Genomic DNA, 24556 nt, shown 5'->3' with positions numbered 1-24556 from the left:
TTTTTCCTGCAAAATAAAATCAATGCGAACCAATGTTTGCAATATCACAGTTTAAAAAACGCTTCATATTATAGATTTTTGCATTACAAATTATTCTTTATTATAAATAAACTTAACCATGTTATTTAATTTATTTTGGGAACAATTAACATTTTTCAATTAGTTTTCATTAAAATATTTTAAAGCATCAATTTCTAATAAAAATTGTTTATTTATTTTGTGTTTTTATTTGTTTAGTTTTTTTCAATAAATAAAACTAGGCAACACTGTGTCTTGTTTATGTTTTTTAAACATTCACTGTAAAATGTTAGCCTTAAATACCAAAACATCTTAATTTTGTGCAATTATTGTATAATTAGTGAAAATTTGAAAAAATTAAATAAAAATGAAACTTCAAACACTTTATAATATATGCAGACAGCAAAGAAACTCAATACGTTGCTTAACAAATTGTAGAAATCACAGTACCTCAGCTAAACCCTCTAGCAGGGAAACATTTTTAGAACGTGTGTCGGCGGGTCCCGGTCTACAAGAATTTTTCAATGTAAAACCTAAACTAAACACTCCCGTACAAAGCGTATCCCCACCGGAAGAAAATCTAATACCTTATCTTCCCTTAGATAGCTACCAGGGTCAAGGGCGTAGGGTACATTTTGAAATCTATGGCTGTCAAATGAATACCAACGATACCGAGGTGGTGTGGTCCATCATGAAGGCTAATGGCTATACTAAAGCTGAGGATGTCAAAGATGCAGATGTTGTCATGATAGTGACCTGTGCTGTAAGAGAAGGTGCGGAAAGTAAAATATGGAATCGTTTAAATCATTTGAAAGCAATGAAAGAAAAAAGGTCGGCAAAAAAGGGTCCTTTACAAATTACTGTATTAGGATGTATGGCGGAAAGATTAAAACAGAAATTATTGGAAAAAGAAAAATGTGTAGATGTGGTAGCTGGTCCAGATAGTTATAAAGATCTACCCAGATTATTGGCTATTTCCCGCCATTATCAGCAATCAGCCATTAATGTTATTTTAAGTTTAGATGAGACGTATGGAGATGTTATGCCTGTAAGATTAAACACTGATTCACCTACAGCTTTTGTTTCCATTATGAGAGGTTGTGATAATATGTGTACTTATTGTATAGTACCTTTTACACGAGGTAGAGAACGTTCTCGTGATGTGGAATCCATAAAACAAGAAGTCTTACATTTGAGAAATAATGGAGTCAAAGAAGTTACTTTATTAGGGCAAAATGTTAATAGTTACAGAGATATCTCCAAAGAAACTGAGTCAAATGTATCATTAGCTCCCGGCTTTAAGACTGTGTATAAACCCAAAAAGGGAGGTCTCCCCTTCTCAGTGCTACTGCAAGAAGTTGCTGAAGCAGTACCCGATGTACGCATACGTTTTACCTCTCCTCACCCGAAGGATTTTTCTGAAGAAGTTTTACGTGTTATCAGAGATTATCCTAATGTATGTAAGAATTTGCATCTGCCAGCACAATCTGGCAACAACAATGTTTTGGAACGAATGCGCCGCGGTTATACCAGGGAGGCCTATTTGCAGTTGGTAGATACTATAAGAGAATATTTACCGAATGTAGGTTTATCTAGTGATTTTATTTGTGGCTTTTGTGGCGAAACTGAAGAAGAATTTCAAGATACTGTTACACTTATAGAACAAGTACGCTATAATGTTGCTTTCCTGTTTGCCTATAGCACGAGAGAAAAAACTACTGCCCATCGTCGCTATAAAGATGATGTACCGCTTGATGTGAAGACCGCCAGACTACAGAGAATGGTTAAGGCTTTTCGACAAGGCGCCACAGAATTGCATAAAATGTATGAAGGGCGCCGAGAATTAATATTAATCGAAGGAAAAAGTAAACGATCCGATGATTGCGTATTTGGAAGAAATGATGCCAATATCAAAGTAATTGTACCTATCAAGAGTTTGCCCTTGTCCTGCAAAGAAAATGAACCACAGACTAAAGAAATTGCTGTGGGAGATTTTGTGGTAGCACATATTGAGGAAACAAATTCCCAAGTTCTAAAAGGACATCCATTATATATAACAAATTTACAAGATTTTTATGCTAAAGTTTAAAATAAAACTAAAATTGTTACTAGTGAAAATATAAAAATATTTTATTCTTTCATACTTTCTGAATTTTCTTTTTCCCCAATCAAAGTTTTATTATGAAATTTAGTCATTATTTTGCGATAAAAATCAAATATTAAACCACTAGCAGCACGACACATTAAATGAGCATCATTGAAATGTGCCATTTTAAAGCAACCCATACTGTGGACTGTTACCAAATCACGTTCCAAAGAATCAAACACAAATGTAAAGCTGGCACGATGGTCTTTGGTTTGATATTGATCAGGATCTAAAATTAGTTGGCCGTCTTTGTCAATAATGCAATGGACAGCAGCAACTGTACATTTCATGGGTACACCACCAATAACTAGAGCCATACATGCGGCATTAATGGCACAGGCATCCAACTGGAAATAGATATATCTTTAGTTGTAATAAAAAAATATTTAATAATTTTTTTTTTTTTTTGAATACTTACACCTCCTCTATCATCCAGTTCCTGCAACTGCACAGAAATCATGGTCCTGGGATGTAGGGCGGTCAATAACGCTGCTTCGCATGTGTCCTTAATAACCGCTTCACGCATTTTGTCACGTATTGTAGGTAAACCGGCCTTTGGTCTATACATACATTCGACATAAGCTTTATCAATCTTTAAATTTTGCAATTTCACTTCAACAGGTCCCAACATAGAAGCTATAACACATGTGCCTCCTTGGGCAAACAAAGCAGAACCATCGGCTCTGGTTAGTGGATTTAATTCACAATTCATTGAACGTATTTTGACATCCTCCAATGTTTTGTCATCTTGTAGCATTTTTGTCACCATTTTTTTTATAAATTTACTATTCTTTTTGTATATTTTTAAACAGAAATAAAACTTAAAACAAAAAATGTGTTCAAAAAATTTAGTTTATCAACAGCTTCTTTTTATGCTAGCAGTCACTTAGAAGTGTTAACAAAAAAAAATAAACATATGAGCCACGAGTTGCCACGAGTTTTGGTTTGATTCAGCAAATCCCTTTTTACATTTGCTGTGATTCAGAAAATTTTTTTTATAGAAACTCACAGCAAAATCTTCCTCGTATGTAAAATATGTACGTGTTTGTGTATCGAACTCAGCAAAAATTGCTCACAAACAACATTTTTATTTTATAAAAGGTTTATAAAACAAAATTTCCATACAAAATCTAATTTATAAATCGTTTATAAAATAAAAATTTTGTTTGTGAATAAGGGGATAAAAATACAAAATTTGATAAAGTTTGACAGTTTATGCTCAATTTTAATGATAAAAAATTTAGCAAATTAAATGACTTCACCTTCTATGTGAAATTAAGCAAAAGATTTAAAATTAAAAGAAAAAATGTTCAAGCATCAAAAAAGTACCGAAATATAAATACCAACATATACAGTTTACCACCCCTGGTTTGTAATCAATGGCGACCCTATAAGAAATGAATGACCGAAACTAACACATACAAAATGATTTTACTAACACACACGCAACATTTTTTTTTTATAGAATTGTCGAAAAAAAAATTTAATGGATGATTCCATCAACAATGACAGTCAAATGACCGGTAAAATGACCGTTACTGGACCCAATGTGTGGTATAGGGTTGAATTTGCATATGAAAGAATGAAACAACTACATTTTGATTAAAATGTATTAAAATTTATATTTTGATCAACAATGACAGCCAAATGACCGATCAAATGACTGTCACTGTGTTACAGAGTTGTATTTTTCGTCGTTACAAATTAATTGTTTCTGCGAAAGCCAAAGATCAAGAAGCGAAAAAATAAAAAAATTACAAAGTCTTTAAATTATTAAAAATAAAGAGAATTATTATAAACTAAATTTGAAAAAAGTTCAGGAAGTGGATCAGAAGATAAACAATTCGAAGTTTAATCAATCAATGGTAACATAAATATGTACTTATGATTTTTGTATTTCGATATTTATGAATACTTATGTATTTCTTTACAGACAACTTATTTCCACAAATTAATAGGAGCATCAGAGGACTTAAGATTCTGCGAGATATGTAAAATGGTGAAAAGACTGGTAATTTATGTATATGATTACTATATTAATAAAATTAACAAAATATATATATATATATATATATATATATATATATATTAAAATATCAATAAATTGTGTTTTATTATAAATTGGTATAGCCGTCAGATTTGACGGATATATTCATCAAGTGTGATTAGTCAACAATGACCGATTAATGCATCATTTTTTTATTTGTTAACTGTGATGGATATATCCATCAAGCATGATTAGTCAATCATGACTAATATTTATATCATCCATGATTAGTAAACAACAAAAGAGTGAGCAGCTCAAATATATGTTTTAAAGTCGATAGAATTCATAAGTGCGAGGGTGATGCAACATCACATGTACACAAATGTTTCCATCACTTTTTACATATTGCCCTTAAGAAAGTGATGGGAGCTTTGTTCTACGCAATGATGGGTATATTCTCAGTAGTGACAGTCAATTGACCGGTCAAATGACTGTCACTGTTCTTATAGGGGATATAAACAATTTAAGACATTACTGAAGAAAAATATATAAAGTTAAATTTTCTTCTCAAATACATCAAAACATGACGGATCCCTGGTCGGTCCAAGGTACAAACGAAGTTATACGACAAGATAATTCCACAAAAGAGTCCAAAGAAAATTCTCCTACTGAAAGTGCTGATCTAAGAAACGATTCCCAAACTTTGGGGTTTGAGGATAGTTTCATACAAGAAAAAGATAAAAATTCAAACACATTCGAAGCTACTAGTGCTGAAGATACATCCAAGGAAGTCGTTGACTCACAACACCAACCTCTCCCTGATTCGGAAACATATTTGCAGAGTTTAGGTAACTACGCCTTTAATTTATCAATAAAATAAGGGGGCGGGGGAGAATATTTCATTTTCAAATGAAATTTTGCAAAATAAATTGATTTTTTTTTTTCTTTTCCTGCCAGAACGTAAACTTGAAAAACTCAAAAAAGGCTCAAAGCTTGTTGACGCTTTAGCGGAAAAGCGAGAGGATTGTCTGCGCTCTATGCTGCAGAATAATTCCAGCCAGGGTTTAAATAATGATATTTTGCTAGAGTTAGAAGCTAGCATTACCAATTCTGATTCAGCTGTACAAAACTTGTATCGTCAAATACAACCCGTACAACCGGTAACTGTGGGAGAAACTGTACATATTGTTAAATACGATCAATTGGAAGAGCAACGTTTGGAGCAAGAAGCAGCCGAAGAACTGGATGAAAATTTACCAGCTAGTCGTTAATTTTATTACAAAAAATCCATTGGTCAAAACGATAACAATGAATTCCCCGTTTGGTGAAGTTTTTATGTTTCTTACTAATTTAGCCTGGAAGAGTCGCTTAACTATACCAGTTTTGGTAACAACTGCATTTTTAATTATGGATATACGTTTACAGATTGAGATAAATATACAATCTGGACAAGTGGTATGTTTAAATTTAATACTAGAATAGAGCAGAAGTTAAAAGTTTTTATTTTTAGGCGGCTGCCGAATTTAATCGTCTTGATAATGATGACGATGATGAGTATATCGATAATAATGATGACGATGATGATGAATATAATTATGATGAATATACCACAGATTCCAGTGCGGATGTAGATGATGAAGACGATGATGAGAATGACAATTTATGGTAGTAGTAGTTATTTGTTTAATAAATATTTTCTACTTTAACAAAGAATTTCATTAGCTTCTAATAATCGAATTACTTTACTTTGTTCTTCTGCAATTCACTTGCTACCTGTTATTTATTATCTACTACTGAATTTAAAACAACACAAGTTGATTTTTCTTAAAGAAATATGTATTTATGTAAAAAATATTTATTTCCATAAAACGTTTTTGCTCAAAGTCAAGTTGTTTACATGTAGAGTTTAATCAATTCATCACTTACAGCTGAAGGTGTTAAAATGCCTAAATCTGTAAAAAGTAGGGTAATATAAGCAGGTGGTGTATAATCTACCAAAGGATGAACTTTGGAAACATCACTCAAGTGTTTACGTGAGTACTAAAATGAAATAAAAAGAAAAAAAATATTTTAGTACAAATAACTAAAGATTTTGAAAATCTTGTTAAAATTGTTACCTTGTATTCATCTGGCAAATCTCTTTGATTTAGAGGATATAGTCGTGTAAATTTAAAACTTTCGGCTAGTACATAGAAAGGTTTTTTCATTTCTCTGGCACACAGACCCATGGTAAAACTACCAATACGATTAATAATACCACCACTTTCTACCACTGCCTCCGCTCCCACCATCACAAAATCTACCGATTCCATAACATAACCAGTGGCAGAATCTAATATCATGGTGCAGTCTATACCAGCTCTTTCTAATTCAGCTATCATTTGTTCTCTAAAAATGGAATATTTTTTATTATAAAAAATTTCCCAAAATATTCCTACTCACCCTGAGTTATCTGGTCCTCCTTGTGTAACAAACACATGAAACTGTTTATTAGCCTTGGCGGCTGTCAATAGAGCCTTTAACACTACACGGGATCTGGAATGGGTCAAAACGCGACAACCATCGGTAATAAACTTTTGAGCTTGTTGAGCAATAACATTACGTGAATTCAACAATTTGGTTAAAAATATTTTGCCACGATTTAACATAATCTCGCGACACTCTTCCATGCCTCGATCATCCAAACTTAAAGTAATAAAACGACAAAACAATTCTCCGCCCGAAACCACAGCAGCTATGGAAAGATCTGTATTACGCATGGCGGCCACTGCTTCTTGCATTGTGTTTTGTAAAATATGAATAGTGCCAACTAAAAATATAATTAAACATTCATTGCCCCTTAAAGAAAAATACATTTACTTACATTGTTTCTTTTCCAAAATCATTAAAAGAGTTTTAATGGCCGCAATGCCAGATGAGAGATCCTTGTCATCGTCCAGCAATTTAAGGAAATATTTGACAACGTCTATATAATAACACAAATTAATTTACAAATACTTCTAATAATCTTCACAAAAACTTACCAAAATCATCTTTCTTTTGTGGCGATAAAGGCATTTTCTTAAATATTTTCAAAAAAATTAACAAAATTTGTTAGAAAGCTTGACACGCAAACTTATTCCTCACAGCTGTTAAAAGAAAGGTTAACTCATGGTATACTTAACAAGGTAACATTGCTTGAGAGCAAACGCGCGATAGTCAATTTTTTTTATGGATTTTAACAAACGTGCAGTTTAAGTCTGTATACAAGGCCATGTATAAAAAATTGGAAAAAATTATCAGATGGGCTAATGACGTCACCTTATATTCAGTACACCCTGGGTCTGGCATAACTAGATAGATGAATGCATAACTACAATAATACAAAAACAACATGTATTTTGTTTTAGAATTAGCTTACTGTCAAAAATAATATAATAAATGTAAACATATAACATTCATAACATGTATACAATAACAAATATTGATTCATTCTTTACACAAAAATAATCTGCTTTATAGCATTCACCTTTTTTATTATACCATGCCCTGGGTTAACTTGTGGCTTAAACAACTCTGTTTTTGTTAAACAGCTGCGATTTGTTTACTTGATTTCAAGCAATCTGGCATTACTAATTTTAACCGGCTTTTATTTGTTTACATCGGTTTTTGAGAGCTTGGTAACCCTTTTGACAGCTGTTCAAACAGCTGGCCAAAGAATTTATTTTCATTGACGTGTGAAATTTTATTTTAATTCTGCTAGATTTTTTCGAAAAAATATTAAATTTGTGTTAAAAATATTAAAAAAAAGTGAAAAAATTGGCATTATGCTAAGTACATTAACTCGAAAATATTTATAAAAATGTTATAAATTTCGCTTGAAACAAATAGAAACTAAAATATTTAAGTGCTCTCTAGAGGCGTTAAAATGTTTAAAATCGAATCCTATATAACACCTCTTATACTGAACTATTTGACCAAATATGTCAAAAATATACGACCACAAGATTTTCAAGTTTCCTTATGGGAGGGTGAAGTAACATTCCATAATTTGGATTTACGTTTAGACGTGTTGCAACAAGAATTAGATTTGCCTTTTCAATTTCTTTCGGGTCATATACACGAATTAGTCATTTCGGTGCCCTGGACTAAAATTACCTCAGAACCTATACGCATATCTATTAATACAATCGAATTTGTATTGAAATCGAATCGTGAAGACAGTAGTGGCAGTAAGTCTCCCGCGGGCAGCAGTTCGCCACAACATCAGTCCACGTCGGAGGTGACTAGTGCCAGCAGTCGTAACAATGAGCGTGAGGATACCTCATCGATGGGTTCCAGTTTGGCCACCAAAATTCTTAATAATATTAATGTCCAATGTCAGAATATTATTTTGAAATATATAGAAGAGGACATTGTGGTATCTATGAATGTTCAGCATCTTAGCTATGGTCCGGCCAATGAACAGTGGCAATTGGCCATGGTTGATGTGAATCCAAATAAGGTGTTGATGCGGAAATTAATAAATGTTTCCGATTTGACCATATGTTTGGATAAACGTAATGATGCGGGTCAAATTGATGTCTGTCAAGAGCCGGTAATGTATCGGTAAGTAGGGTTGAACTTATTTTAAAATAATGCAAATTTTTCATTAAATTAATCAATATTTTTATTTTTTCAGTTGCACTTTAGAATGCCGCGTTTTACGCAAATACAATTGCCAAACCATGGCCAATAGCAGTACAACGCGTATAGGTGTATTTACCCAAAATCTCGATTTAAATATTTCCACAATGCAAATACCTTTACTAATGCGTCTCATAAAATTCATTACACAAATGGTGCCAGAAAAATCAAATGCTTCCGATGCCTCTTCAACGGCACCAGATGATTATGGTGCATCAGATATGGCCTCAAATAAAGCAAATAGTGGCGGCACATACTTATCGTGGGCATGGAATATGTTGCCCAGTTTTAATCTAGTAGATGAGGATAAAGATGAAGGCCATACAGACGATCCTGTAGGTCATACGAAGGACATTGGTATTTATGTGGAAGAGTTGAATTTGACTCTGAAGAATTCGGAATTTATTAATGATGCTATAATGGGTGGTATTAAACGTATACGTTATATGCCTATTGTACGCTTTACTATTGGCGGTTTATATTGGGAGCGTGTTATGTCAAAGGAGTTGGAGTGGTCCAATACGAAAATGGGTATATCTAGTATTTATGTAGAGCCTTTGGGTAGTTATCGCACTGATGATCAGACGAATAGTTATGCTATAATAGATACAGCTCCGGTAAGTGTGGAATCTATGTATTTGTTTGTAAAAATTTCTCAAAACAAAAACGTTTTTAAAAAAATTTCTACTCTAGAAAATTTCAATAAATTTTGTTTTAAATATTTTTACTAAAAATATTTCACTGAAAATAGTTTACTAACAAAATTTGTCTACAAAATTACCAAAATAATTTTTAACAAAAAAATTTCAATAAAAATATTTTTAACAAAAATTTTTATGAAAAAGTTTTCACCAAAGACTTTTTACAAAAAATATTTTTATCAAAAGTTCAGTAAAAATATTTTTCTCCAAAAATTTCACCAAAAGAATTCCACTTAAATTGTTTCCCTAAAAAAATTCACTAAATATATTTTCACCAATAAATTTTACTTAAAAATATTTTCACCAAAAAATTTTCGCTAAAAATATTTTTTTTCTCCAAAAATTTAAAAATTTTGAAAAAAGTTTTATAAATTTCGTTAAAAACTTATGTAAACATTTTTTTTGGTCTTTCTCCCAGTTCACCAACATACGTTCTTTCATTGATAAATCCTTGTTCGATGATCAATGCATGATTGCTGACAAAGGCTGGGGTGTCACAAATTACGATGATTATATGACACGGATCACTGATGACTATTTACTCTATCGCAGTCCCATATTTGCTTTTGATGTTATAAGTTATCGCTCAAACCATACAGAGAGCCAAGAGGGTCCCTCATCACCAGCCAGCCTAACAAATACATCAAATGAAGGAAAACTAATGGATTTATATAGACAATATCGCGTCCTAGCGGCTGGTATAACGTTTCGCTATAATCAAACATTTCTGCAGGTTAAAAATGTGATTAAAACTATAATAGATTCATACGATTCAACAGCATATTCATCAAATGTTGTAGAGAAAACGGAGACAAATACTGCAATTGCAACAAATACCCAAAAAATCCTAATACCAACAGAACATAGCAATGTAATAGTTGGTGGTGAGCCAGGGGAAACAGATGAAGCAAGATCTCACTTAATGGCTAGAACAAGTGGACATTTAGCAGAGGGATCACCTAAGTTACATCCGCCCTTAGTAGAAGATTATGATGCTTTAATGCAGGGTGTACCCTTGTGTAAATATAAAATTGAACTTAAACGTATGCGTGTAGAAGTTTATGCTAAAACTGAACCGGAACCCTCCTTACGTATACATAGAAAACTGCCCAATGCTGTTAGGAATAGCTTGCCCTACATGCTGTTGTATTTTGATAAAGTTGAAGGCACTCTTTCAACTCCCTTAAATCCCGATAAATTAGTTCATACTACTTGCCAGTTGCCGGATAAACCTCAGGAGTTATTGAACGCCTGTTATGATAATTATGATTTAAATATCAAAGACTTTTCCATGGGTCTGATAGCACCCTCTACCGATAATCTAATAAGATTGTTGACCATACCCAAATTACAGTTGAATTATGGCAGTTTATTGCAACCTCATTATTGGAAAACAGATGAAGTTCCTATTAAAAAATTGGATTTACAATGTGATATTATTAAATTACAATTCACCAAAAGGGAATTAATAGCAGGGCTGCAATTATTTTATTCTGCCTTAAACTATGAACCACAAATGGTCATAAAAATGGTAGAGGTACTAAATCATTCTCAGGTCTTAGCCGATACAATGTCCTTAAATACTGTTTTATCGAAATTAATGGTAAAGCAACGTTATTATCATAGCTTTGGCATATGGAATGTTAACTTAGCAGCTTTACAGTCGGATGTAGTAATTGGCAGAAAAACTTCACAATTACGCCGCTATAATGTCCTAAATACACAAGCTAAAATGCATAACAATCAAAATAAATGGTTGGAGTTACAACTGCAATATCCCAATCTCTCCCAAGATGAACAGTCATTAAGTCAAACGAAATCCTCTAAAAAAGATGCTAAAGATTATATAGAAATGGCCATAGGTGTATGGATAGAAAAGTTTAACTTAAATGCCGATAAAAATCTATTGGATTTTCTATCTTTTGTTACGCAAGAAGAAAATAAATTAACAACAGGTGAGTTTGGGTTAAAAAAAAATTATTTAGATATTTTTCTAATTATACTTTAATAAAGATTTTTCCACAGAAATTGAAATACAAACACAAAACTTACAAAATCCTCCAATGCCAGCCAGCCATGTTACCAGTTCCGCCCCCTCCACCTCGATTATCTATCAAGCCAATAATACAATGCCACAAGTTTTTGGACGTAAATCATCACGTAACTCTAGTTCTTTAAGAAAAATATCTCAACCCGAAGAAACCATACATTTTAGTTCGGAAAAGGATGAACGCTTAGAACTGACAGTTACAGATCCCATTATAATCGATATACCCGATGAAATACCACCCGAAAGTGATGAAAATAAAATAAAAAAGTACTTCAAACTATTTAACACCATTATAATCTATATCGATATAGCACAAAGTCAATTGGATGTCAGCAATGCTAGTTTAACAACTCACAATGAGGATGTCTTAAAAAAACTATATACTAGACTTAAACTGCCGAAAATTTTGCTAAAATCCACTTTTGCAGAATATATAACTAGATCTAGTCTGAGACTAAAAGTTAATCCGCCACTCAACGCGAAAACTACTTTCAACTGGACCATACAGTTTCAAGATATGGAAATTAAAACCATTGAAGAGAGTAATATAATGCCAGTGCTAAAACCCTGGCAAACTACATTAACTGTGGCCACCACTAAACGCAAACAAGCTGTTACCATTAATACCGATCTAGATTATACTTTTAAATCACAATCGCGCACAAGTTCACCCATAATAAAACCGAAAAGTAAAAATCCAAAGGAACGTTCCACGAAACTTATAGAAAACTCTTCAGTCTCATCGAATTCTTTAAAGGAGATTTTCTCGGGTAGTGAGCGTTCACCACCACCCTCACCTAAACCCAGTTTACGTTCAAAGCCCACCACTATGGATAGTGGCGGAAATAATGAAAAATTTGAGGAGATAGTTTGTCTTAATTTACATTTAGATTCTTCTACCATACATTTGTTTGGTAATAATGTTAAGATATTACAATTACATTGTGGCCACTTAATGAGTGTTTTGGAATTGTTACAAAAGATTTCCAGTACTTCAGCAACATCATCATCATCATCGAGTAAACGGAAAAGTAATACAAAAACTTCGCAGATTCCTTTAATGATATTGACTTCTTCGGAAGAAAATCAACATATTAAGGAGTTTATGGATTTGGATAGTAATTCGGATGTCTCGGCTCTTCCAACTAATGAGAGTAAGTTGATTTTTTTTCTTATTTTTAATACACATTTTCTTTGCTAAGGCAGTTACGCTTGTAGGAAATTTATCCCTTAAGTTATATAAAAAAAAATCCTATTAACACGTTACCTTATTTTCAGAGAAATCCATTCTCAACAAAATATCCCTCTTTTGTCAGTGGACCATTGCCAAAGTTGTGGCCGAAGTTGAAAGTGCCCGCGAGCAAACGCATAAAAGTAAACTTGTGGTAGAGTTTGAAGACTTTCTCTCCACCGTAGATCAAGGACAAGATTTTACCAAATACACCAGTAAAATTGGTAATTTCAGTTTAAACTATTATCAAAAATCCGACAGATATGATTGGTTGCAACAGGAATATTTACGCATGCGTATGATAGCCGAAAGCAATGAACATCCATTCCTCAACATCATCTTAACTAAAGTCAGTTTAAAAGATTTCTATAAACGTATTGGTGTCAAACGGAAAGGCGAGGTGGGACGTCATATTAGTGAAATTTTAATAGTAATGCAAGCTATGGAAATTATTGTGGATTTAGATCGTGTACAGGAATTTATGGAACCTTTGTGTGTAATATTGGAGAAAAATCCGCAAAATTTGGAATGTAAAAGTGATAAAGAAGATATTATAATAGCATCCGAATTACCGCTGGTGCATTTTGAAAGTAAAGGCGTTACTTGCTATTTTCCACTGGATAATCTTAAGAAACAATGTACGGTTTTAATTTGCAAAATTGATAGCATAAACGTAACACCTAATCTACAAAATCCCCTACAACGAAAACCCTTAAGACCGGATGTCTATGGTAAAGCAGCCAGTATGGGTATATTAAGTATACCCGGCTCTATAGTTGAGGATAGACAATATGAGTTAACTTTAAAGAAGCTGTCAGCTGCTTCGGGTAACTGGCTAGAGATTTTAACACATATGCGTAATAAAGCACAAAATGTACACACTAATCCGGCAGTGGAATGGAATAATCCAGAGCGTAAGCAATCTTTGAAATTAAATGAAATATTCAAAAATTTCACTTTAATAGCCACCTATGCTCCGAATATAGTTTATAATAATATTTTAATTTGTGGCCAGGCTATAGAGTTTAATTGTGCTACAGATTTTATTGCTAGCATTAATACGGATCAATTGAATATGTTTAGCTGTCATTTGAGAAGATTGCAAAAGATATCAGAGTAAGTAGATATAAGATAAAAACTAATAAATCCATAATTTATAAAATATTTCCATTTTAGAACTGTTAATCAGGTTTGCAAACTGAAACCTTCTACTGCAGCAGCTGTTAATTCAAAATCACCATCTGAAACTACTATCTTCTATTCACCTGAAAGTTCCCACTCTACAACAGTGCTACGTACAATTAAATCCCTTAATAGTTTAACAAAGACCACAACTGTCCATCCTGAGATAAGACGTTTCAGTCGTTTAGGTTCTCAAACACAATTTGAGTCTATTGATGAAGACTCAGAACCACCAGCGGGCAAAATCGATTCGGGTGTTGTGTCTCAATCATCGAAACGCTCTATAACAACAAAAGACATTTTACATTCAGCCAAATCCAGTTCAACTAATATTATTTTGGAAAAACTAACAGAATATCCACAAAATAATCAAACACCACCAAAATCTCTACCGAGAACTGTTTCATTTGTAGCAGGAGTATTTCTATTTAAAATATTCGATTCCAAATGCAATGACACAGAAACTCAAGTATTATTTGAGGTTGAAGAATTGGAAAAACCTTTAATATCATTTACCATATCTCAGCCCAGTTTTATGGTTACACAAAATATTTATGATTCTGTCGTTAACTTTTCTATATTCAATTTAAGTGTATATTTACCCACCATGGATGGTTTACAAACCAAATTACCAACCAATTTATTTCCAGAAAATATAATTGATACCATGCCCGGGGATTTGACTTCTACTGGCATACCTCCTTCACTGTTCACTTATAAAGCACATTTGACCAAATTAAAAATGCGTGAAATTGACATTGAGTTTGCCAAACCTTTGGTGATCACCATAAGTGAACGTAATGTAGCCGAAATATGCCGCAATATAATGATTATCTATAATGCCTTGCAAGTGTACACTTGCGTTAGCCTGCCCTATGAGGGACCGCTATATCGTACATCGAAAATTATGCTTATGAAAAGAAATACTCTAAATGCCGATCGTTTGAATTTCAAATGTAACAATATTGCTCTCAAACTCACCGATCATCAGGAGTATGAATGTAAATTGGTATTCAGTGATCTTAAAGTAAATCTTAAATATCTCACACGTCCCGAAAAATGTTCGGCGAAGTATTCTTTGGGAGCTGTGTATCTACGTACGAGTAAAAAGGTGTTTGTACATCCCATTTCACTTAAGGGTTCCATGGATTTTGTTAGTGAACCCTGGAATCGTTTGCCTCTTATTAATTGTATTGTTAAATTTAATGTTATACAAATTGATTTGGGAATTTATGTGATCTTACAATTAAGACAAGCTGTCCATGATTTGAATACAATACTCAGTTATGTAAGAGAGGAATTGTTACGTTTTCAACGTTTACATTTACATGATCAGGGTGAAAATAATGAGGCTAAATTGAAGCAATTAAAGCCTTTAAAATGTCCAAATGTTAGTTCGTTTATACAGAATAATAAAAGTATTAAAAGAGAGGAATTCTATCAGGATGATTTGAGGTAAGAGAAAAATTTAAATTGTTGTTATTAAAAAATGTCTGACTATCCGAGAATTTGTCCTTTTGTCCGTCCGTCTGTCTGTTAAAGACATGCTCGAGACCAGGAGAGAGAGGATCTATAAGATTAAAACAAGCAAACAGGTTGAAGAGAGTTCAAGCGTTCCCATGGCAATTGAATTTTCGGTCCGGAACGACCCAAGTCAAATGCAAATGTTGTCAACCCGACAAGCGACAGCTGTATCAACCGAAAGTTTTTTCCCCAGGAAAGAACTATCGGCCACAGTCGAACTGTTACAATAACAACAACAACAAAGTTTAAGAGTTTGAATAAAAAAATGTTGAAAACATTGTTCCAAAACAAAATGTCCGTCAGTCCGCTATTATTTCAAAAAAGTTTGAATTAAAAAATCGTTCCGATGTAATTTAAACATGGTAAAAGTTCTGATCTTGGGTCTATACGATTTTTCACAGTCCAATATAACATTCTAACATGTTCTTAAAACTATTTTCAGAGCTGGTGCTTTTCAATTTGTAGAATTAATGTCTGACAGTGTTTTGCCTCTACCCTATCAAATACAAATCATTAAAAAAGATTATGGCATAATATGTTGGCGTTACCCGCAACCTAGAAAAATGTGTAAAATTCATATTTATCCAGTGCCCATGGCGGTAAGCATTTAAAACAAAAATCCTTTAAGATATTTAGAAATTTAACAAACAACATACTTCTTAATATTTTATTTCCAGGTGGAAAATCCCATACACATTAAATGTCGCATGGAATACTTTAGTGAAGTTCATGAATGTTTTCTACATTACTGTGATTTATGGCTTTCGGAGACCAATTCCAAAGATATTAAACTACCGGAACGTGAAATCTGTGCCACCATATGGCGTGTAGTTATTTTACAATCTTTAGTCTCGGTAAATGGTGAATGTTTCGATACCAGTGAAGAGGACGAGGAATTGCATTCTATAGCCAGCATGAATATAGATGAAGTATTGGGCAAAGGTCGTCAAGATGCTGATTTTATTTTACATCCCAAAGTATTAGTAGGTTGTATGCGTGTTGATACTACATTCCAATCGAATTGTGTGCCAAAAGTTCAGTTATTACTTAGCTGCAATTTGTTTAAAGTTAAACTTCTCAATCAGCCAGATGAAAATGCCGATTTGCCACCGCTTCTCAAGAAATTCCATTTGGCCAAAACTACTCATATATCACAAGCGTTTTTAATGTTGATGGTGCAAAATATTAAATTTCATTCCACTTTTTACGACAAACAAAAATTCAATTTAAATGTGGCTTTTAATGCCAATGTAAAATGTTTGGATTATGGTTTCCTTAATATGATTTCCCTAATGGAAGAGACTACTGTGCAATCTTATATGGAAATAGATAAAAAGAAAAATATCTTAAATGCCAATTTTGTATTTGATCGTTTACAGTTTAATATAGGCCCAGCCATTATACATACGCTTCTCTCCTCGAAAAATCATTGGTCTGAGTGTTTGGATTTGGATGAGCGCCGCATACGTCACGCCTTAATACCTAAATGTATTATAGTAAATCGTACCATGACTTGTCTGGCTTTTGGTCAAACTGGTACTCATGAACGCATACAATTAAACCTCAAAGAATGTTATTTGTATTCTTTTCGCAGTGATTATCATAATCAGGAATTGACTTTCTATATAACGGATGAGGAAACAAATACAGTGGATACTTCTATGTCGTTACATATACCTTTCAAATTCGAAAGCCAACATATGGAACAATTTTTACGTGTTGGAAATAAAGTTATCACAGTTAAATTGCGTAAACTATCCAGTTCTCAAATATTCGTTTTAATTAAGGGTCAAATAGAATTGGTATCAATGGTTTCGCATAATTTACGTTTGGAATTCCGTCATGAGGGTAAAGCGGACGAAGTGGCACACAAATCTTTGGAGTATATTAGAGAAACAGGGGTCGCAATTCATTTTATCATAGGAGAGCAGAAGGCAAAGATAGATCAAGGAGGGAGGGGGAAAGGGAAGGGGGGGGGGAAAGAAGAAAGAGGGGGGGAGGGTGGGGGGACGAGGGGCAGACGCAAAGGGGCGGAGAAGAAGAGAAGGGCGCGGACAGGGGAGAGACCAGGGAGAACGAAGAAGAAAGGACCGGGGGGGGGGAAAGGGAAGGGGGGAAACAAAACGGAAGGAGGACAAAGCACAGGAAAGAAGGAGAAGGAGAAGGACGAACGACGAACGGACGAACGGACGAACGGACGAACGGACGACGGACGAACGGACGAACGGACGGACGAACGGACGAACGGACGAACGGAGGAACGGACGAACGGACGAACGGAGGAACGGACGAACGGACGAACGGACGAACGGACGAACGGACGAACGGACGAACGGAGAACGGACGAACGGACGAACGGACGAACGGACGAACGGACGAACGGACGAACGGACGAACGGACGAACGGACGAACGGACGAACGGACGAACGGACGAACGGACGAACGGACGAACGGACGAACGGACGAACGGACGAACGGACGAACGGACGAACAGACGAACAGACGAACGGACGAACGGACGAACGGACGAACGGACGAACGGACGAACGGACGAAAGGACGAACGGACGAACGGACGAACGGACGAACGGACGGACGGACGAACGGACGAACGGACGAACGGACGAACGGACGAACGGACGAACGGACGAACGGACGAACGGACGAACGGACGAACAGACGAACGGACGAAAGGACGAACGGACGAACGGACGAACGGACGAACGGACGAAAGGACGAACGGACGAACGGACGGACGGACGAACGGACGAACGGACGAACGGACGAACGGACGAACGGACGAACGGACGAACGGACGAACGGATCGAACGGACCGAACGGACGTAACGGACGGAACGGACGAACGGGACGAACGGGACGAAACGGGACTGAACGGACGAACGGACGAACGGACGGAACGGAACAGAACGGACGAACGGACGAACGGACGAACGGACTAATCGGGACGAACGGACGACCGGACGGAACGGACGAACGGACGAAGCGGACGAACGGATCAACGGACGAACGGGACGAACCGGTACTAACGGACGAACGGACGAACGGACGAACGGACGAACGGACGAACGGACGAATCGGACGAACGACATAACGGACGAACGGACTGAACGGACGACACGCGACGAACGGACGAACGGACGAACGGACGAACGTACGAACGGGACGAACGGACGAACGGACTAACTGACGAACGGACGAACGGACGAAACGGACGAACTTACGGACTAACGGACCGAACGGACGAACTGACCCAAAACGGACGAACAGACGAACTTACTAACAGACTGAACCTTTACTCCAACATGACTAACTGACTAACTTACTTAACTTAATAACTTACTTACTAACTAACTTACTTAACTTAGTAACTTTAACTAACTTACTAACTTATTAACTTACTAACTTACTAATTTACTTACTTCATATATTTCAACAATTTCCCCCCCTTTGTAGTCCCCATCAACAGCGACGAATTTATAAGCTTCTGGATAAGAGTACTAAGAGAAGATATTCCCGATCTAGCAAGCGAAAACTTTTATCCTCAAAAGATACTCATCACAATATGGCCCATATTTGAAATTTCCTCCATGCTAAGTTGTGCCATACAGGCCAGGGAAACAACGGGAAAAGAAGCAGAAATACATTTACCTGGTCAAGGTGCACGTCACATACTCGATGTGCCAGCTACTCATTTAACAGAACATAACATAGATTTCATGTACGGCTTTCCATTAGGCACAGCTTCAGCCAAAAATTATACACTAAAATTAAAGTCTTTAGATTGGCAAAAATTCTTTTGGTATGATGAACAAAAATGGAGTATAGAAAATACTTTAAGTATTTTAGCTAAACCTGTAGCAAGAAATTGGCCCTTAAACGATGAAGAAGAGTTAAAAGTAAAAAGAATCTCGGAATCGAATCATGGTATAGATGTTATCTATAATACAAGAGTTACGAGAGAATTTTCATGTACCCTTAATTTGGAGGTGGCTCCCTGGGGTATGTTTATAAATGCCACAGGGCTACAAGTGCGCATTTGTGAGTTGGGTATACAGCCCAAAGAACTTAAGGTAGATGCCAATGGCTTGGAAATGTTATTCAATATATCACAAGGATTTAGCATAGGCATACGTAATGGCTCTAATTGGATACAATCCTTGCCTATATATTTGGAAAATGCCATAGTCACACAAAGTAAACATTTCTATACCGTTACCGAAGGCGATTACACTGACATTGTCATCCTGAGAGGCGATGAAGTGGTCAAATTTATTTTAACTTTAAAAATAGAAAATAATCGTAAAATGTTTAAATTATCTTCAAAATTTGCCGTAGTAAATCATACCAAAAATCGTTTATGTATTTTACCATTTGCCATGGATCATAAGGAGAGTATAGCGCGAAAAGATGTAGAACATTTAGATAATAATACGACTAAAACAGTATTACGAGCTACCCCTTATAAACAAAACAGTATAGGCATTTCGCTAAGTCAATTCTATGATATAAATGCTCAATGTGCACAACGTTCCGTAGATTCGGCGTTTATTTATTTTGTTGTAATAAAACATTGTACCGATTCGGAAATTTCCATACCCATTCCCTTAACGTTGCCCTTTAATCGTAAATGTTTTAGTATACAGAATGGTCGAGAGTCTATAGCTTTAATGGTATCACTGATTGAACATGAACAGGTTTACTATTTAACCATTTTCGAAGATGTGAGTCCCGCAGTTTTGCTTAATAATCAAACCGATTGTCCTTTTATAATCGCACAAACAAATGCTGGCGAAAATAGTAAGGTATCCTCTACGACCTCGGAATATGAGGGCAAACATTTGGAATGGTATCATGTGATACCTAAACAAAGTAAATCCTATTATACACCTCCTGAATGGTATAACCATTTTCCCGATGTGGAGACTACTTTGTGCAATATTACTTTGGCTTTATTTGATGGTAAGTTTTTGGTTTTAATTTTATTGCAATTGATATCTGAATATTTAAATTATATTTTAATTTTAACAATTTGTTTCTTTTTTTAAGATTTATCTACCAAAAAATCTATAAAATGGTCTAAACTTATACGTTTGGATAAAACATGGAAGAAATTCTTGCACATACCTGGCCATGGTGATGTTAAAGTTATAATCTGTGATAAACATCGTGTTATTAGATTAAATATTTATTATATATCACAGGTAAGTTCCTATAATCATAATCATTCAGAAGAAATCTTATAAAATGAAGTTATAGACTCTAAAATTGTCTTTTAAATTCGAATAACTTAGAATTTTCGTACATAATTTAAAAATCTTATATTCTGAAATTCTTTTAAGATCTTGTATAAATCTATATTTCTTAATATATTCTTATTATTCGAAAAATTTTAGCAAATGGAGTTCTCCGTAAAAGATTTACGTTCACGTCTCTCCACCACCGAGCCCAAAGAACCCTCTCCAACAACTGAACAAACTTCCTCCTCTTCATTACTACATCCAACAACGAAAATTTGCCAAGAAACCTCCCAACAACTAAATACCGAAGTTTGTCAGCATTTCCGTAATGATTGTGATACTCTAAGACAGGATCTGAAAATAAGATTCTTTGTTAAGGAAATAAATTTAAGTCTACACACCGACAACAGCACACGTCAGTATATGAAACGTGAAGTGGTCGCCATATATGCCGATGATCTGCTGATAGCCTATGAAGACAACGAAGATGAACGCACGATGAATATAGTGATACCTAACTTACAAATAGATAATCAATTGTTTTCCACCGGAAAATATGATTTTCCTGTTATATTATGTGCCGAAGAGTTATATGAGAAAACTGACTGTTTACCCGAGCCATTTTATTTGGAAACTTATTATAAAATATTGAAGGAAAAGAACTTAATGATTAATGTTAAATTGAAACTGTTTGAAGATGAATTCAAAATGAATTCTTTGAATTGTAAATTGAGTCCGGTAAGGGCTTACATAGAGGATGCTTATATAACCGACTTCTTAGACGCCTTAGTGGAGTGTGAACCCTCTAACTGTGCCTACAAGCCAAAATTAGAATATGAACGTAAAATTTTGGTGGAGAACCAAGTTAGCATACCCAAAGATGTGGAAGCTCAAGCTATCTATGCAGCGGAACCTTTGCAATTGAGAACGTTTTGCATAGAACCCATGAGCGTTTTATTGTCGGTGCATACTTCTGTAAGACTATATATCGCTTTGGATCATTCACCTTTATCGTTTTCTTCGTATGAACGTTCACATCTATTAACTCTGCCTCTAAAGTTTGGCCAATCTTTGGGTATGCATTATTTATCTGGTGCAATATTTGGTGCTGGCTGGGTGGTAGGTTCTTTGGAGATCTTGGGCAGCCCTAGTGGTTTAGCACGTTCTGTTACCACTGGCTTAAAAGATTTTGTTTCCCTACCGGTACAAGGTTTGTTTCGAGGACCCTGGGGTTTTATTGTGGGAGTTACACAAGGCTCAGCTTCCTTATTAAGAAATGTAACTGCTGGCACAGTGAATTCGGTAACAAAATTAGCAGCCTCAGTGGCTAGAAATTTGGATCGTTTAACTTTGGATGAAGAGCATATCGAAAGAACCGAGGCTTTAAGACGTTCTCGACCACAAGGTTTCACCGAAGGTTTTTCACAAGGCATGACTGGTTTGGGTATAAGTATTTTGGGTGCTGTAGGAGGTTTGGCACATCATACCCTCGAGGCTCGTTCTCCGGTCGAGGTGTTTACCGGTATTAGCAAAGGTTTGGTGGGAGCATTTACAAAACCCATTAGTGGTGCTGCTGAGTTGTTGGCTTTAGCTGGTCAAGGCATGCTGCAAACAGTGGGCTTTAATGCCATGCCTAAACAACGCTGTCCCTCTATCTGCCGCAATTTGGCCACCGAACCATCTGGTTATCGTATATGGAAATTATTGCCGGTGGAATTATCTTCAGATCAAATATTATTCTATCATGAAATCACTTTGTCAGTGGAAGATCAACTTAAGCGTGGTTATGTTTTCTTAACATCAGCTGTATTTGCCATTACCGAGGCTGAGTGGGATAAATTACAATTTGCTTTTCCTGTCGATAAGGTGGAGATAACAGTCGACAATCAGGATAAGACTTTGTACTATGTACATTTGAAACATGAAAGAGAAGATATAGAGGAAGTAAGTTAATTTTTTAAATAGAAATAGAATTTTTCAAATTTTGTAATTTTTAAAATTTACACTTAATTTATATCGTTTCCAGGATGTCAGCTATACCAATGAACGTATTATGAATTTCTTGCACACCTCCTCTATTAAAATGACCTCCGATTCTCTTTACGATTTACTACAAACGGGTGGCTCTCTAGCATCTGGCGGTTATAGACGTCAACAGACCTTAGATTGGTCCTTCTACATCAGCGAACATTTGGGTGAACATATAATGCGTTATTTCAAAATATTAAATTCAAATATTATTAAAAATTAAGTAAGTTTATGTTATAATTATATACTTTATATACATATTTCCAAAGATTTAACTCTTATATTAACAACCTCCTTCCCCCTCGTGTTGAACTATTTATTTCATTTAAATATAAATTTTGGTTTAATTCAAAACTGTAAAAAGCAATGAAAAATCTAAAAAGAAAATTCTTTAAAAAGACTGTAAACAGTATCATGTTGTATGTGTATAACTTTATATATACTTTTTTAATATAAAATTTTTTATTTTAGTCTATTACTACTTTAAATTTAAATTATATTATAATTTTTTTGATATACAATAATATTTTCTTGTTTTTTCTATTCTTTTACAGTTATTTTTAAAGTTATCCTGTTAAATTTTGTTCTCAATATAAATTTTAAGATTTAAACGCAAATAAATTAAAAGGTAAGTTATATTCTAAAATTTTTAATAAGAATTTGTTTAATTGAAAAGAAATACTACCGAATTATCGAAAAACAAAGCCTTATTTGTTCGAAAACTAAAATCGACTCTAACTTTGTTCTATACATTTTTTAGTTTTGTTATACCCTACACCACTATAGTGGGGAGGGTATTATACGTTTGTGCTGATGTTTGTAACACACAAAAATATTGGTCCTATACCCACCTTTAAGTATACCGATCGACTCAGAATCACATTTTGAGTCGATTAAGACATGTCCGTCCGTCCGTCCGTCCGTCTGTCCGGCTGGCTGGCTGGTTGAAATTGGTTTATTATTTCACCTAGCCCCCATACAACCGTACCTCCCGATTTGGGCTTTTTATGCCACAATTACGTCAAATATACTAATATCTCTCTAAAAATTGGCACAAATAAGTTTTATATAAGTATAAATTACACAGCAGATTTTCGTAATGATCGCCCCTTATTTGACCCTAGCCCCCATACAAACCCCCCTTCAAAAAATGTCTTAAACGTCTAAAATTGACTTGTAACCATTTGTATCGCAATGAAACTCAACATAATTAACTATTATTTAAAAATATATCCTTCTCCAAAATTTAATGAGGATCGGCTCATGTTTGACCTATACTCCTATATAAAGCCTCATTTAGAAAATTTGGTTTTTTATCAATAAATTGCTTAAATACTTTGGAATTAAGGTAAAATTCAACATAAAAGTTTCTTTGTGAAAAATAAAAATTTTTAAAATATACTCATGGTGTAGGGTGTTATATGGTCGGCCATGCCCGACTATACTTTCCTACTTGTTTTAATATGGTTCTAGTTATTGATTTTAAACAATTTATTTTGGCCAATTTTAACTTTTATTAAATATTACGTAAATTAGTATCAGATAAAGACAATGCCTCCAGTCATAGACAAAATAATGTATAAGTATTATGAACAAAATTTTCCCTCGAAAACCCTCAAACCCCAAAGCTAAAAAATATTATGTAAAAGTAAAGGTAGCTTTACGTAAACTCTTTGATGATATTATAGCTGAAATTACCTTAGTTATGCGAAGAGAGAGAAATAATAAAAAAAAAACAAATAAATAAATTGAATTTATTATGGCGA

General features: G+C 34.6%; 5 protein-coding genes across 5 annotated transcripts; 3 read left to right on the top strand and 2 right to left on the bottom strand.

The window, feature by feature from the left end:
- Nucleotides 1-305: 305 nt before the first annotated feature.
- LOC119601922 (CDK5RAP1-like protein) lies at nt 306-2161 on the top strand. Its single transcript, XM_037953172.1, has one exon. The coding sequence runs from the start codon at nt 386-388 to the stop codon at nt 2105-2107; it is 1722 nt and encodes a 573-aa protein (XP_037809100.1). The 5' UTR covers nt 306-385; the 3' UTR covers nt 2108-2161.
- On the bottom strand, nt 2109-3051 carry LOC119601923 (exosome complex component RRP46). The gene is made up of 2 exons (XM_037953173.1): nt 2583-3051; nt 2109-2511 (listed from the first exon to the last, which is right to left on the bottom strand). Exons 1-2 carry the CDS (start codon nt 2931-2933, stop codon nt 2149-2151), a joined length of 714 nt encoding a protein of 237 aa, XP_037809101.1. The 5' UTR covers nt 2934-3051; the 3' UTR covers nt 2109-2148.
- Nucleotides 3052-4602: 1551 nt separating this feature from the next.
- On the top strand, nt 4603-5912 carry LOC119601920. The gene is made up of 3 exons (XM_037953169.1): nt 4603-4999; nt 5109-5606; nt 5662-5912. The coding sequence occupies exons 1-2, from the start codon at nt 4735-4737 to the stop codon at nt 5420-5422; spliced, it is 579 nt and encodes a 192-aa protein (XP_037809097.1). The 5' UTR covers nt 4603-4734; the 3' UTR covers nt 5423-5606; nt 5662-5912.
- Nucleotides 5913-5965: 53 nt separating this feature from the next.
- On the bottom strand, nt 5966-7344 carry LOC119601919 (translation initiation factor eIF-2B subunit alpha). The gene is made up of 5 exons (XM_037953167.1): nt 7175-7344; nt 7015-7116; nt 6594-6960; nt 6269-6539; nt 5966-6191 (listed from the first exon to the last, which is right to left on the bottom strand). Exons 1-5 carry the CDS (start codon nt 7206-7208, stop codon nt 6045-6047), a joined length of 921 nt encoding a protein of 306 aa, XP_037809095.1. The 5' UTR covers nt 7209-7344; the 3' UTR covers nt 5966-6044.
- A 494-nt stretch (nt 7345-7838) lies between these two features.
- LOC119601908 (vacuolar protein sorting-associated protein 13B) lies at nt 7839-23308 on the top strand. The gene is given in 13 exon segments (XM_037953149.1): nt 7839-8738; nt 8812-9433; nt 9936-11472; nt 11531-12721; nt 12846-13914; nt 13975-15435; nt 15947-16103; nt 16182-17397; nt 17400-17438; nt 18979-20484; nt 20572-20726; nt 20919-22706; nt 22789-23308. Coding segments are annotated over 13 exon segments (11646 nt in total). The 5' UTR covers nt 7839-8058; the 3' UTR covers nt 23014-23308.
- The last annotated feature ends 1248 nt before the right edge of the window (nt 23309-24556 follow it).

This window comes from Lucilia sericata, unplaced genomic scaffold, assembly GCF_015586225.1.
Source record: "Lucilia sericata isolate MDLA Ls3-8-SP2 unplaced genomic scaffold, ASM1558622v1 Contig000199F_arrow, whole genome shotgun sequence".
In the NCBI taxonomy this organism is placed as follows: Eukaryota; Metazoa; Arthropoda; class Insecta; order Diptera; family Calliphoridae; genus Lucilia; species Lucilia sericata.
The sequence above is the reverse complement of the archived record's forward strand: the minus strand, read 5'-3'. Positions and strand labels throughout refer to the sequence as shown.